Source organism: Macaca mulatta, chromosome 7 (genome assembly GCF_049350105.2).
Source record: "Macaca mulatta isolate MMU2019108-1 chromosome 7, T2T-MMU8v2.0, whole genome shotgun sequence".
NCBI classification, from domain to species: Eukaryota; Metazoa; Chordata; class Mammalia; order Primates; family Cercopithecidae; genus Macaca; species Macaca mulatta.
Window position 1 is genome coordinate 143,671,136 of NC_133412.1, and position 15,783 is coordinate 143,686,918.

General features: G+C 38.4%; 1 protein-coding gene across 2 annotated transcripts in view; it reads right to left on the bottom strand.

Annotated features, from left to right (window-relative positions):
- ADAM20 (ADAM metallopeptidase domain 20) overlaps positions 1-5,906 on the bottom strand; it is a 33,797-nt gene extending 27,891 nt beyond the window's left edge. Inside the window, exon 1 of one of the 2 annotated variants that reach the window (XM_077941322.1) lies at positions 4,042-5,906. In XM_077941322.1, coding sequence (XP_077797448.1) covers positions 4,042-5,829 — 1,788 coding nt within the window. In that variant the 5' untranslated portion in view covers positions 5,830-5,906. Of the gene's footprint in view, positions 1-3,288 lie in introns of those variants that run through there. The other variant, XM_015144026.3, reaches the window with a different exon arrangement.
- Between the last annotated feature and the right edge of the window lie 9,877 nt (positions 5,907-15,783).

Here is a 15,783-nt window from a genome sequence, read left to right on the forward strand (position 1 = left end):
TGTTAGCTCTTTGGGGTCAGCCTCAGTTACAAAGAGGCATCCTACCAAGCTCATGCCCTTCTCCCACATCCAAGGGAATGAACAAACTGAAGGGATGAAGACCAGACCATTTTGGCCCAACTCGGACAAATTTGTCAAGCAACATTCAGTCCAGAGCTCACTGCCAGATTGGCCGAAGCTGCAATATACAAGTACACCTTATTTTATCACACTTCAATGTATTGTGCTTGACAGATACTCTTTTGCTTTCACTTTACAAATTGAAGGTTTGTAGCAATCTTTTGTTGAGCAAATCTGTTTGGCACCATTTTTTCAACAGCAAGTGCTTGCTTTGTGTCTCTGTGTCACATTTTGGTAATTCTCACAATATTTCAGTCTTTATTATTATTATATCTGTTATGGTGATCTGTGATCAGTCAACTTTGATGTTGCCATAATTGTTTTGGGTGCCACAAATTCCAACCACAGAAGAAGACAAACAAGCCAAAAAAAATTATGTGTATTCCAACTGCTCCACCAACTGACCATTTCCCCATCTCTTTCCCTCTCCTTGGGCCTCCATATTCCCTAAGATATAAGATGGAAATTGGACCCATTAATTTATAACCCTACCATAGCTTAAGTGTTCAAGTGAAAGGAAGAGTCTTGCATTTCTCACTTTAAATCAAAAGCTAAAAACGATTAAGCTTAATGAGAAAGGCATGTCAAAAGCCAAGCTAGGCCTCTTGTACCAAACAGCCAAAGTTGTGAATGCAAAGGACACATTCTTGAAGAAAATTAAAAGTGCTACTCCAGTGAACACACAAATGATAAGCAAGCAAAACAGCTTTACTGCTGATATACAGAATGTTTGAGTGGTCTGGATAGAAGATTAAACCAGCCACAACATTCCCTTAACTAAAAGCCTAATGCAGAGCAAGGTCCTAATTTTCATCAGTTCTATGACAGCAGAGAGAGGTAAGGAATCTGCAGAGAGAAAATTTGAAGCTAGCACAGGTTAGTTGATGAGGGTTAAGGAAGAAGCCATCTCCATAATATAAAGGTGCAAGATGAAGCAGCAAGTGCTGATGTAAAAGCTGCAGTAAGTGATCCAGAAGATCTAGCTAAGATCACTGATGAAGGTGGCTACACTAAACAACAGATTTTCAGTGTAGATGAAACAGCCTTCTATTGGAAGAAGATTAGGAGTTTCACAGCTAGAGAGGAGAAGTCAATGCCTGGCTTCAAAGCTTCAAAGGACAGGCTGACAGTTTTGTTAGGGACTAATGCAGGTGGTGAATTTAAATTGAAACCAATGCTCCTTTGCCAATCCAAAAATCTGAAGGCCCTTAAGGATGATGCTAAGTCTACTCTGCCTGTGCTCTGTCAGTGAAACAGCAAAGCCCTTGATGATAGCATATCTGTTCAGAGCATGGTTTACTGAATATTTTAAGCCCATTGTTGAGACTTACTGCTCAGAAAAAAAATGATATCTTTTCAAATATTACTGTTCACTGACAATACACCTGACTGCCCAAGAGCGCTGATGGAGATGTACAAGGAGATTAATGTTGTTTTCATGCCTGTTAACATGGATGGATGTTGATCCATTCTGCAGCCCATGGATGGAGTAATTTTGACTTTCAAGTCTTTGTATTTAAGAAACATATTTCATAAGGCTATAGCTGCCATTGATAGTAATTCCACTGATGGATCTGGGCAAATCAATGGAAACCTTTCTGGAAACGATTCACCATTCTAGATGTCATTAAGAACATTCCTGATTTACGTGAGGAGGTCAAAATATTAACATTAAAAGGAGTTTGGAAGACACTGAGTTCAACCTTCACAGATGACTTCAGCGGTGGAAAGAGCTGTAGATGTTATGGAAATAGAAAGAGAACTAGAATTAAAAGTGGAGCTTGAGGATATGATGGAATTGCCATAATGTCATGATAAATCTTGAATGGATGAAGAGTTGCTTCTTATAGGTGAGCAAAGAAAATGGTTTTTTTGAAATGGAATTGATTCCTGATGAAGATGCTGTCAACAATGTTGAAATGACAACAAAGGACTTAATACATTACATAAACTTAGTTGATAAAGCAGTGGCAGAATTTGAGAGGACTGACTCAAATTTTGAAAGAAGTTCTGCTGTGGGTAAAATCCTATCAAACAGCATCACATGCTAGATAAATATTTGTGAAAGGAAGAGTCAATCGATGCAGCAAACTTAATTGTTGTCCTATTTTAAGAAATTGCCACAGTCACCCCAACCTTTAGCAACCCCCACCCGGAAGAGTCAGCATCTGTCAACAATGAGGCAAGAACCTCCACCAGCAAAAACATATGGCTCATTAAAGGCTCAGAGGATTGTTACTATTTCTTAGCAATAAAATATTTTTAATTAAGGTATTGCATTTTTGGACATAATGCTACATATTTAACAGATTACAGTATAGTGTAAATATAACTTTTTTATGTACTGGGGAACCAAAAATTTTGTGTGACTCACTTTATTGTGGTATTCCTATTATTGTAGTGGTCTGGAACTGAACCTGTATTATGTCCCAGGTACGTCTGTACTTGTATTTCTCATCTGCACAACCAACTTCCTTGCCTTTTTTCACAGCTGTTGGTCCCTAACAAAATCTTGTACTTGAAACTCCAATTCAGTGTCTGCTTCTGGAGAACTCAACCTACAACAACAAAGTAGCTACAGAAGGCACCTAACACTCCTAGGGCCAGGAGAACATAAGAAAGAAGTTGGGTTTACTAGAGCAGAGATGATTAAAGAACATTCCCTGCAGAGCAAGGACCCAGACCTCTAAAGACGGCACAGTGAACAGCTGCTCCTGCTTCAAGAACTCAGAGGACCACAACCCTGCTCACTCCAAGGCTGCAACTTGGACCCCTGAGGAGGTCAGTGTCCAACTGCTGCTGGTATTTCTAAGAAAAAATGAGGGTGGTTCTAAAAGTGACAACAGAACTGGAATCTGAAACCAAATATGATTACCAGAGTGAACGGGTCCAGCCAAAATAATGGTGACACTCATGGTAAGCACACAGGAAAGAAAGCTCCCTTCTTCCTTCATCATCACTCCAGGCTACTTCTACTGCCCCCTTTGGCACAGCTAAATGTGCCAAACAGAAATGAGGTGTGTACAGGCACATCCTGAACATTACGTAGTACAGCAAAAAAAAAAAAAAAAAAAAAAAGAGAGAGAGAGAAGGGTTAAAACTGAGGGACAAGAGCTTGAAACTATCTTTTCTGTGCCTTTGCTCAGGAAACATAAAGACACAACTTCTGGGAAAAGGAATCTTTAATATTGCTTAAGACACTGTAGAGTAAGAATATGCTAGGAATCCTTTGCTGTGATAGATAATGCTTGTGATCCTGACATGAAATATCCATGACGTTTTATTTAAACAGTGAGACATGCATTCATATTTTTCTATTAAGAAAAATTAGATATTAAAAATGAAGTATGAAGCTTAGTCTCCTTCTTTTTCCCATTTCTCTTATCCTTCTTTATCTTCTTTACTTTTTGTGCGTTTCTTTAAAAGCACACGTAAGCAAAATAAAAAAGCAACCAAAAGAAGAAGGCACAATAGTGACAGGTAACCCAACTTTCCCATCACATTTAATCCTTCCATGTTGTTCTTAGGAGGTGGGCCACTATCAGCACTACCTCCATAGCCTTTGTCCTTGCAGTAGGGGGGTGCCCATTCACGGTTGCAGTGACAGTGTTGTTTGTTGTTGCAGACTCCCCTCATGTTGCAGGTCTTAGGCTGACAGACTTGTGACAGACGAACCATACTGGCACACTTCTTACGGATGCAGATCTTTTCTGGACCACATACTGTGCCATCTTTTACCTCACCAATATCAGGTATAGCCATCCCTAAGTGATAATCAGTGCCCCAGCAAGTGGTGTCATTGAGGTGAAACTGCTGTACTGTGGAATGCTCTAGCAAATTGGGAATTACTCCTACATTTTCACACTGAACCCTCCCACACAGGATATCAGGGGACCAACATTTTACATATGTTGTACCTACAATACCACAGTGACCAAAACGGTTTCCTTGGGTGTTGATTTCTTGGTAGCAACTCTGAGATGCACTCCTTGCATCTTGGCCAAAAATCTCTTTACACTGTGTATCATGGTTATTACATGTCTTTTCATAGCAGAAGGCATTCACATTACAGGAGATCCCATCCTGCACATACACATCATCTGGGCATTGATGGGATGTCCCATTGCACCACTCTGGAAGGTCACATTCACCAACTTTTTGTCTACATAAAGTTCCCGATGGCAGAAATTTGCAGTCTTTGCAACACATTCCAAAAGCACAAGCAGCCCCAGGACGTAGAGTACAGTTTAACAGACAACAGGGATCTTTTACACACTGCTGTATGGTTCCACAGTCACATTCCTCTCCTTCTTCAACAACTAGATTCCCACAGTACTTCAGTCTAAATATATTCCCTGGATATGGAGGAGGTTGAATACATAATCCACTACTGATAGTATTGTCCCAATATTGGGCATAACTGCAGTTGCTAAATTTAGTTGTTAACTTTCTATAGGCATGCATTATGCACCACCGTAGCTCACACATACACCACTGGGTGTCATGTTGCATACCCAAATTGTGACCAAGCTCATGGCCCAAGGTAACTGCAAAAATGACCAACTTCTCATCTTCAAAAACATCAACTCCACTATTAAAAGGATTCAGGCATATTCCTTTAACATAGGCAACACCAAGCGTCGTGCCTTGTGTGTCTTTTATGAAAAGATGTGCAACATCATGTTGTAATCGATTATTAAGGTTATAATTCTTCCAAACAGAAAATTCCACTAAAACATTATCTATGTCTCCATTGGTAGGAAGTGGATTTGATGCAGTCCATATATCAATTCCAGTCAAAATTATATCAACCTCCAAAGGATGATAGAAGGAATCCACTATATTGACAACGTTAAATACTTCATGCTGCACTGTTGATGCATTACTTTGAGAGAAATGATATCTAACATTATCCACGACCACCACCAGCTCAACAAACCGCCGATGGGTCCACCAGCCCACAAAAGAACTTTGCTTCAGAGTGAAATTATATGACAATTGCAACTCCAACTGGCGTGCTATTTTCTCTTCTGTTAACCCACATCTCATAGGTGGAAACTGTGTATCATCACTGTCTATCTTATGTACTAGGTGTTCAAATGTGGCAGAAATACTAATTGGCTTGATTTCATAAACAAGGTCATTTATCTGTAGCATTCCAAGAAAGCCCCCAGAACAGGTACTAAGGGCAACCAAGGACTCAGGGACCTCCTCCACATAACCATGGTAGTAGCAGTCATCCTGGATGAAGGGCTGATCCTGGAGCAGGGCATGCTGCTCCGTGTAGGTGAACACAGGGAGGTGTGCAGCAAACAACAGCTTCTTTACCCTCATGTGGACGATGTATCTCTGTCCCCCCAACCGCAGGCTATAGGAGAGCCATCCAGGAGCCTTTGCACCTCTGCCCCTGCTGATCACCTTCAAAGGGATCACCACTTCTGGAGAAGTGAAACGCTGGGAGGGCCTGGCCTGAGAGTGGCCAAAAACAGACAAAAACATCCCAAACCAGAGCAGCAGAAGAGCGACTCTGATGTACACCAGGGGCTCACCCACTGCCATTATGAAGCTGTCATTATGGAGCCATCTGTCTAGAGCAGAAGAGGACAAGGTGTGAGGCACTGGTGGTCTGGCTCCTCCCTCTGAGCTGTTCAGGGTGCATGGCTGACCTTTAGGGATCTGGGGATCTGTGTCCTGGTGGAGCTGGACCATCAGAGTTGCAGTGCTGAAAATAAAAACCGAAAGAGCCAGGATGGGGTGGGTGGGATAGAAAGGGAGAAAAAGAGAGAGAAAAAAGGCAAGGTGATTCCTGCATTTGGACCATATTTGAAGCAATAAAATACATAGGATTCTCTTAATACATATGGCCAAGAAGATTTCCAGATGGGGGAGATTGCACATAGGTGAGTTATTTTCAAATTTTCATGATGGATACCTAAAGAGTCATTATATACTGTTCTTTAAACATGTAAAATGGCAAGACATTTTCCATTTTATTTTAATGTATGTATTTATTTTATTATTTCTTTATTTTACAGATGGGGTTCTGCTCTGTTGCCCAGGCTGTAGTGCAGTGACACAATCATAGCACATTGCAGCCTCAAATTCCTGGACTCAAAAGATCCTCCCACCTTAGCCTCCAAGTAGCTAGAACTGCAGGCATGCACTGCAACACCCAGCTAATTTTTCTTTTTGATTTTTTTTGGGGGGTAGAGATGGAGTCTCACTATGTTACCCAAGTGGGTCTCAAACTCCTGGTCTCAAGTGATCTTCCTGTCTCAGCCTTCCAAAGTACTGGGATTACAGGCATGAGCTGTCACACCAGGCAAAATTGTTCATTTTAAAGACATTGTATTCTGACACAAATCTTTCTTCCAACCAAAAACCTACTGGCAACCTCACATTCAATAAGCATATGGACAACACATTCAAAATCCACCATTTTGTGTTCCTTTATTCGTGTAGTTTGCTCCATCTCCCCTCTCCTATCCCAGACATTTTATGTATACTTAATTCTGCTCTAAATTGGTAGTGAAAAAAGCCCCACTAAAAGGGCTTATTAGTATTGAGAGACCTCCTCCAATCAAGACTTTTAAACTTTATAATATATTCTTATCTGCAGAAAAGCCGTGGGCATTCCAAGGAAGGAAGGCATGTGATGGGGTAACAGGGAGTGGGGCAGCTGTTTTGGGGCAGGGCACACAGCCAACTAGCATCATGATCTCTATCATAAGAGGCTCCTCCTGGTCATGTCAATACAGATTTGATTCTATTTTTCACATGGCTGATGAGTTACCTGGATTGATTTCAATCTCAATTCCAAAGAAAGCCTACACAGAGGAGCTTAAGCCTAGAGTCCGTTCATTGTAATGTTCAGAAGACCACAATTTGAGTAGACTTAAAAACCTCATCACTGTTGAAAAAAAGTTTGGCTCAAGTAAAAGCTAACTTTGCTCAGTTCCTGACTTTCACTTAAAAATGTTGTTAATGATTTACTCAATATTTGAAATCAAAACATTAAAACAAATTTGGAGACACGTTGTTAACATATACTGGCGGCCTCAATATTCTAAGAGCACAAATGAACATGTGCAACATCCTTAGCATTATGATGTCAAGAAAACCTGCATCCCTCCGTGTAGGTGTCCAGAACTAATGGATGGCCACCAGATGCCACAAGAGGAAATCAGGAGCACTGGATGAGACCTCTTAGGGCAAGTATATCTGATACAGGTGAAATCCCAATTTAGATTTCCTCTCCATAGCTCTCCTCATAATATTCTTGGTATGTGTCATAGAGTTTGGAATATTAAGATGGAAATGGGTGAACTGAGAGAGGATCATGAAAGAAAAAGCCTTGTAGAGAAGATAAAACCTGTATTATGTATAGTCAGAAATATGATGAGGTTATAATACAAAAGTTTATTCCAAAGAATCTGTGATAGGCCAGTCCTTGTCATCAATGCATTACTCCAAAGACAAGTCTTAAAGGAACATTGCCTTCCCATTAATTTTGTGAACGGGTGTATTCTGAAGGCCTTTCCTCTAATATTACTGGGATTTCAACCACTGTGAGAATCTTCCTCTGCATCAGTAATTAACTCTTTCTTCTAATTCCAGTAACAATTTAAAACGCATCAACACCTGTCTTATGATCTCTCCCCTCACTCACAGTGACAGCCTAATTTCGTGTTTCTCAGACTCAGGTCACAAACTGTAAATCAATTTAGTGGGCCACAACCAAAGGAAACACAATTGTGTAGAAAATATCAGAGGGTTTTACACAGATGCTTACCAAGAGCTTCACACACTGTAACGAAAGTTTATATTTAATTTTCTGTGTCTGTGTTTGTATCTGCATACTCCCATGCTCACTGAGTCTCAATGTAAACTAAGCTAAATTTCTTATTGTGGTCACAGTCAAAATCCACTGGAAGAGCAGTAGCCAAGCAATGAAAATGAAAGCTTTAGAGAAAAACTCTGTCCCTCTTTCTTTGCTGAAAATAAAATCCTATCTGAAACTACAGTCATTCTTATCTCTCCCTGGGATCTTGGATTCAATTTCAGTGAAAGATGTATCTTCCTCCAGTTCCAGCTCATAGCCCCTCTATCTGTACTATGAATCCTATAGCCCTACCTACTTGAAGATTGACTGTCAGATTTATCCTCAACTTTTGCTTCATTACTTTCTCTTTACCTCCAGTACATGAACATGCTCAAATCTCTACTAACCTTAAAATATTTATCTTCCTTTATTCTCACATACTCCCATGGCTACCAGCTTGCCACTAGAACTTTCTCTCTTTAATGGACAAGAATCACTTACCAGCAAACTGAACAATTATGCCCATAGTTCTTTCAATGGCCACGGTCATCAGTGGTCTCTATTGCCCCTCTCAAAAAACAAATGTAACTGATATCTCACATGGCGAAAGTAAACAAATCTCTGTGGATCTCACAGAGGATTAGGTTATTGATCTCACTGCTTAGTAACAATGTCCTCTCAGTTACAGATCACACCACGTGGCTCTTAAAGTCAATTGACTCTGCCTCCACCACCTCTATCCAGTTTTCTTTTTCCATCCCTCCCCAACATGCAAGTGTCAGGTCAGCCTCTTCAACCCCATCCTATGAGCTCCACACACAGCATATGCTCACTTCTGCTTTAGGAACTTTGTTCATCCTCTACCCTTATCTAAATAATCTAAACCTTTCCTCACTCTTGAACCACATTATAGTATCCTTCAATGTTCAGATTAAATTCAACTTCTGCTTTGCAACATTAATATTCTATAAACTTCTGAATAAGCATCATATCCTGTGTTTGAAATATTTATGTATGCGGTCTGCTTTTTTGTGTGTGGTTCTACCACATCACCAGTTAAATTACAATTTTGTAGAAAAATATAGCAGAAATATTGTTAATGATGTAAAGTGTTCATATTTTTGGCTAAAGAAAGCTTAGTATCCTTAATATAATTATGTTAAACCTGCATAAAACAAAAGTGAATGTGAAGTTCAATACAATTTAAAAGCACTCGCAGAATGATGATGCACTCGCAGTGGTGAGGCGGGTTGGAACAACAATTGGGAGATAATTGTATATCTTTGCCATCTACTATCTTCTTTTTTAGACATGGTTGTGAGGAAATGGATCAAAAAGTGAATAGATAAGGATCAATTAGGTCCATCTTCTAAGAAAGTCCTTTTCATTTTCTTATCATGATTGTATTAATAACAGGATACTTTAATTCTTTTCATGATTACATTAATCACTGGATACATAGGTTTCCCCTAATGTATGGGGGTTGAACTGTTCCATATGTCCAGGCAGAATTGGAGCATCCTCTCTTAAGGTGTGTTTAAAAAAAAAAAAAAAGGGTTTCCTCATTCCAGAGCTTAGTGGACATAACCTGACCATGTCAGATTTGACTGACAATGATGAAAGAAATTGTCCAAGAAATTAGAGGTTTGGGAAAATACACAAACCCAAACCTGGAAAGGTTTTGACAAGGACACAGTAGATGATGCTATAGAAAAGAGAAAACTATAAACAGGCTGATAGATGGCCACATGAAAAGAGAGAGCCTCCTTGAGTCTGACAGAATGGGCAGTCGCCTGGAACATCTGTGTTAGAGAATGACTGAAGCTTCCTAAAGCAGGTTTGACTACATCTTGTTTGTGGTAAAAAATAATTTTATATTCATCTAAAAGCAAAACAAACTGTTACAAGAGACAAAGGATGAGACTATATAATGATAAAAGGGTTCAATTTATCAGGAAGATATAACAATTAGAAATATATGTGCCCAACATTGGAGAACCCAAATATATGAAGCAAACATTGACATAATTTAAGGGAGAAATAGATAGCAACACAATAATAGTAAGATATTTCAATACCCTATTTTCAATAATGGATAGAACATCCAGACAGAAAATCAATTTAAGAAACTGACTTGAACCACACTATAGACCATATGGACCTAACAGACACACACAGAACATTCTACCCAACACATCAGAATACACATTCTTCTCAAGGGCACACAAAATATTCTCCAGCATAGTTCACATATTAGGTCATAAAACAAGTCTTTTTGTCCTTGTGATAGTCCTTGCCTTAGTTTACTGAGAAACCACTCATAGGTGGGAATTGAACAATGAGAACACTTGGACACAGGAAGAGGAACATCACACCACAGGGCCTGTCATGGGGTGGGGGCAGGGTGGTGAGGGATAGCATTAGGAGATATACCTAATGTAAATGATGAGTTAATGGGTGCAGTACACCAACATGACACATGTATACATATGTAACAAGCCTGCACGTTGTGCACGTGTACCCTAGAACTTAAAGTATAATAAAGAATGAAAGAAAAAAAAAAACAAGTCTTAACAAATTTAACATTGAAATCACCCCAAGCATCTTTCTGAGCACAACAGAATGAGACTAGCTATCAATAATGTAATTAAATCTGAAAAATTCACAAATACACTCATTCATCACTTAACAATAGGGACAAGTTCTGAGAAATGTGTTGTTAAGTGGTTTTGTCATTGTGCAAACGTCATAAAGTGTACTTCTACAAACCTAGAATGGTATAGCCTACTATACATCTGGGCTATATTGGATAGCCTATTGTTCCTATGCTACAAACATGTACAGCATGCTACTATACTGAATACTGTAGGCAACTGGAATACAATGGTAAGTATTCATGTATATAAACACATTTAAACATAGAAACAGTAAACATATGGCATAAAAGATAAAAAATGGTTCACTTGTTTAGGGCACTCATCACGAATGGAGCTTGCAGAACAGGGAGTTTCTCTGGGTAAGTCAGTAAGTAAATAGTGAGTGAATGTGAAGGCCTGGGACATTACTGTACACTACTGTAAACTTTATAAATACTGTGCACTTAGGCTACAGTAAATTTATTTTTTAAAATTTCTTTAATAATAAATTAAACTTAGCTTACTGTAACTTTTTTACTTTATATACTTTTAAATTTTTAGCTTCTTGACTGTTTTGTAATAATACTTAGCTTAAAACATAAAAACATTGTAGAGCTGTACAAAAATTTTACATCCTAGGCCAGGCGCGGTGGCTCACGCCTGTAATCCCAGCACTTTGGGAGGCCGAGGTGGGTGGATCACGAGGTCAGGAGTTCGAGACCAGCCTGGCCAAGATGGTGAAACCCCATCTCTACTAAAAATACAAAAATTTTTATATTCTTATTCTATAAGCTTTTTCTATTTTAAAAATTATTTATTTTTTCTTACTTTTAAAATTTTTGTTAAAAACTAAGACACAAACACTAACATTAGCCTAGGCCTTCACAGGGTCAAGATTATCAATAATCACTGTCTTCTCCCTCCATATCTTGTCCCATTGGAAGGGGCAATAACGTACATGGAGCTGTCATCTCCTATGATCACAATGCCTTCTTCTGGAATACCTCCTGAATGAACTGCCTGAGGCTGTTTTACAGTTAGTTAACTTTAAAAATATATATGTAGAAGTATACTCTAATATCATGATAAAAAGTACAGTATAGGAAATCTTTTATCATCATTATCAACTTTATATACTATACATAATTGCATGTACTATACTTCTACATGATTGGTAACGCATAGGTTTACACCAGCATCACCACAAACACATGAGTAATGCATTACGATATGACATTAGATGGCTACAAAGTCACTAGACAGTAGGAATTTTTCAGCTCCATTGTAATATGAGACCACTGTCATATATGCGATCCATCATTGCCCAAAACATTCTTATGTGGTTCATGATGGCAGATGGAAATTAAACAACACCAACAATTGGGTCAAAGAAGAAACTAAGAGGGAAATTAGCAAATATCTTGACACAAAAATGAAAACACAGCATACCAAAACTTATAGGATGCAGCAAAGCAGTCCTAAAAGAGAAGTTTACAGAGATAAATACTGATATTTAAAAGAGAGAGAGAGAGAGAGAGAGAGAAAGATCTCAAATAAACAACCTGACATTAAACCTTAAGAAACTAGAGGGAGGCCGGGCGCGGTGGCTCAAGCCTGTAATCCCAGCACTTTGGGAGGCCGAGACGGGCGGATCACGAGGTCAGGAGATCGAGACCATCCTGGCTAACACGGTGAAACCCCGTCTCTACTAAAAATACGAAAAACTAGCCGGGCGAGGTGGCGGGCGCCTGTAGTCCCAGCTACTCGGGAGGCTGAGGCAGGGGAATGGCGGGAACCCGGGAGGCGGAGCTTGCAGTGAGCTGAGATCCGGCCACTGCACTCCAGCCTGGGCGACAGAGCAAGACTCTGTCTCCAAAAAAAAAAAAAAAGAAAGAAACTAGAGGGAAAGAAGAACAAACTAGGCTCAAAGTCAACAGAGGAAAGACATAAACATTGGAGCAGTAATAAACAAAATAGAGAATAAACAAGTAAAAAATCAATACAAATTGGTATTTGAAAAGATCAACAAAATTGACAAACCTTTAACTAGAGCAGCTAAGAGAAAATGAAAAACAAAACAAAAATCAGAAATGAAAAAGGAGACGTTATAACTAATGACTTAGAAATAAAAAGGTCTAAAAGAAATTACTATGATGCGAGGATAGTTTAACATTCAAAAACCAATCATTGTGATATATCACATTCACAGGCAGAAGGATAAAAATTACATGATCATCTCAATAGATGCAGAAAAAGCATTTGACAAAATCCAACACACTTTTCTGAAAAAAATACTTGACATTCTAGGAATGCAAGAAAATTGTCTCAACAATATACATGCATGTATGGAAAGTACACAGCTAACATTGTACTCAATGGTGAAAAACTGAAATCTTTTCCTCTAAGATCTGAAACAAGGCAAGAATATCCATTTTATTCACTTCTATTCAATATAGTATGGGAAGTACTAGCCAGAGAAATTAGACAAGAAAAAGAAATTATAATGTCCATATCAGAAAGGAAGAAGTAAAATGATCTATGTTCACAGATGACTTGATCTGTAGAAGACTCTAAAAATTCTACAAAAAAAACCTGTTATAGCTAATAAATGAATTCAACAAAGTTGCAGGATACAAAATCAACCACAAAAGTCACTTGCATAATTATACACTAACAATAAATCATCTGAAAAATAAGAAAATAATTCTATTTACAATAGCATCAGAAAGAATAAAATACTTAGGAATAATCTTAACTTTAAAAAATTAAAGACATGTACACTTGAAATCACAAAACCTTGCTGAAAAAAAATTAAAGAAGACATAAATAAATGGAAAGACATCTCATTCATAGAAGACTTAATATTGTTAAAATGTCCATACTATCCAAAGCAATCTACAAATTCAATAGAATCCCTAACAAAATCTCAATGGCATTATTAGCAGAAATAGAAAAACAATTCAAAATTTATATAGAAGAATAAATGGCCCCAAATAGCCAAAACAATCTTGAGAAAGAAGAATAAAGCTGGAAGCCTCATACTATCTGACTTCAAAACATATTATAAATATACAGTAATAAAAACAGCATGGTACTGGCATAAAAACAGACAGAGATAGAATATAGAGCCCAGAAGTAAATCCAGACATGTATGAATAAATGACCTTTGATAAAGGTGCCAGAACTACACAATGGGGGAAATATAGTCTCTTCCATATAGTCTCTTCCATAAGCAGTACTGGAAAAACTGGATATCCACATGCAAAAGAATGAAACTGAACCCTTATACAACACAAAAATCATTCAAAATGGAATAAAAACATAAAAATAAGACCTGAGACTATAAAACTTCTTTAAAAAACACACACAAGGAAATCTTCACAGCATTTGTTTTTGCAATGATTTCTTGGGTATGACACCAAAAGCACAGGCAACGAAAGCAAAAATAAGTGAGACTACCTCAAACTAAAAAGCTTCTTAACAGCAAAGGAGACAATCAACAGATTGGAAATAGATAGGCATGTAGTGGCATCATAATTATTTAAATTACCACCCAATGTTACTTGTGATTAAGTTCTCTATTGATGCAAGTGTGCAGGGTGACCAAGTGACTGCTGTAATTTTAAGTACCTCAAGGACAGAGGGGTGAGATAGCTATACTTAACTGTATTGGCATTTTATACAACAAGGCCCAAGGCCCTAAATTCACAGTGGCCTACATGATGGAAGAAGTATTTGCCAAACATCTATGTGACACCTGATAAGGGATTACTGTCCAAAATATATAAGATATCCATAAAACTCAAAAGCAAGAAACTAAGTTTTTTCAAAATAAAAAGTTGGGCAAATGACCTGAATAGGCATTTATGCAAAAATATATATATGGCCAACACCATTTATGAATGATGTTATAACATATGAAAAGATGCTCAACATCACTAATCATGAGAAAATACAAATCAAAACCACAAAGAGATCTCACCTCTGGCTTGGATGTTCTGTATGCTCCAAATTTCATGTTAAAATGTGACTTCTTATACCATCTCATGCCAGTTAGAATGGCAATTATTAAAAAGTCAGGAAATAACAGATGCTAGAGAGGACATGGAGAAATAGGAATGCTTTTACACTGTTAGTGAGAGTGTAAATTAGTTCAACCATTGTGAAAGACAGAGTGGCAATTCCTCAAGGATCTAGAACCAGAAATACCATTTAACCCAGCAATCCCATTACTGAGTATATACTCAAAGGATTATAAACCATTCTACCATAAAGACACATGCACACGTATGTTTACTGCAACACTATTTTCAATAGCAAAGACTTGGAACCAACCCAAATGCCCATCAACAATAGACTGGATAAAGAAAATGTGGCACATATATACCATGGAATACTATGCAGCCATAAAAAAGAATGAGTTTATGTGCTTTGCAGGGACATGGATGAAGCTGGAAGCCACTATTCTCCACAAACCAACACAGGAACAGAAAACCAAACAATGCATGTTCTCAATCATAAGTGGGAGTTAAACAATGAGAACAAATGGACACAGGGAGAACATCACACCAGGGCTTGTTGGGGGATGGGGCAAGGGGAGGGAGAGCATTAGGAAAAATACCTAATGCATGTGAGTCTTCAAACCTAGATGATGGGTTGATAGGTGCAGCAAACCACCATGGCACATGTAAACCTATGTAACAAACCTGCTCGTTTTGCATATGTATCTCAGAACTTAAAATTTAAAAAAAAAAAAAAAAAAAAAAAACCCTCTTAGAAAAAATAACATTCGGGCTGGGCACGGTGGCTCATGCCTGTAATCCCAGAACTTTGGGAGGCCAAGGCGGGTGGATCACCTGAGGTCAGGAGTTCGAGACCAGTCTGGCCAAGATGGTGAAACCCCGTCTCTGCTAAAAATAAAAAAATTAGCCGGGCGTGGTAGTGGGCACCTGTAGTCCCAGCTTCTCAGGAGGCTGAGGCAGAAGAATCGCTTGAGCCTGGGAGGCGGAGGTTGCAGTGAGCCAAGATCGGGCTACTGCACTCTAGTCTGGGCAAGAGAGTGAGACCCTGTCTCAAAACAACAAACAAACAAACCAAAACACTTAAATGTATTAATCTTATCCTAAATTCTTTTACATTTTATTTTATACTTATAGAAGCCTTCTCATGTATCACATAAAATTCTCATGCTTAAAAATAATGTGA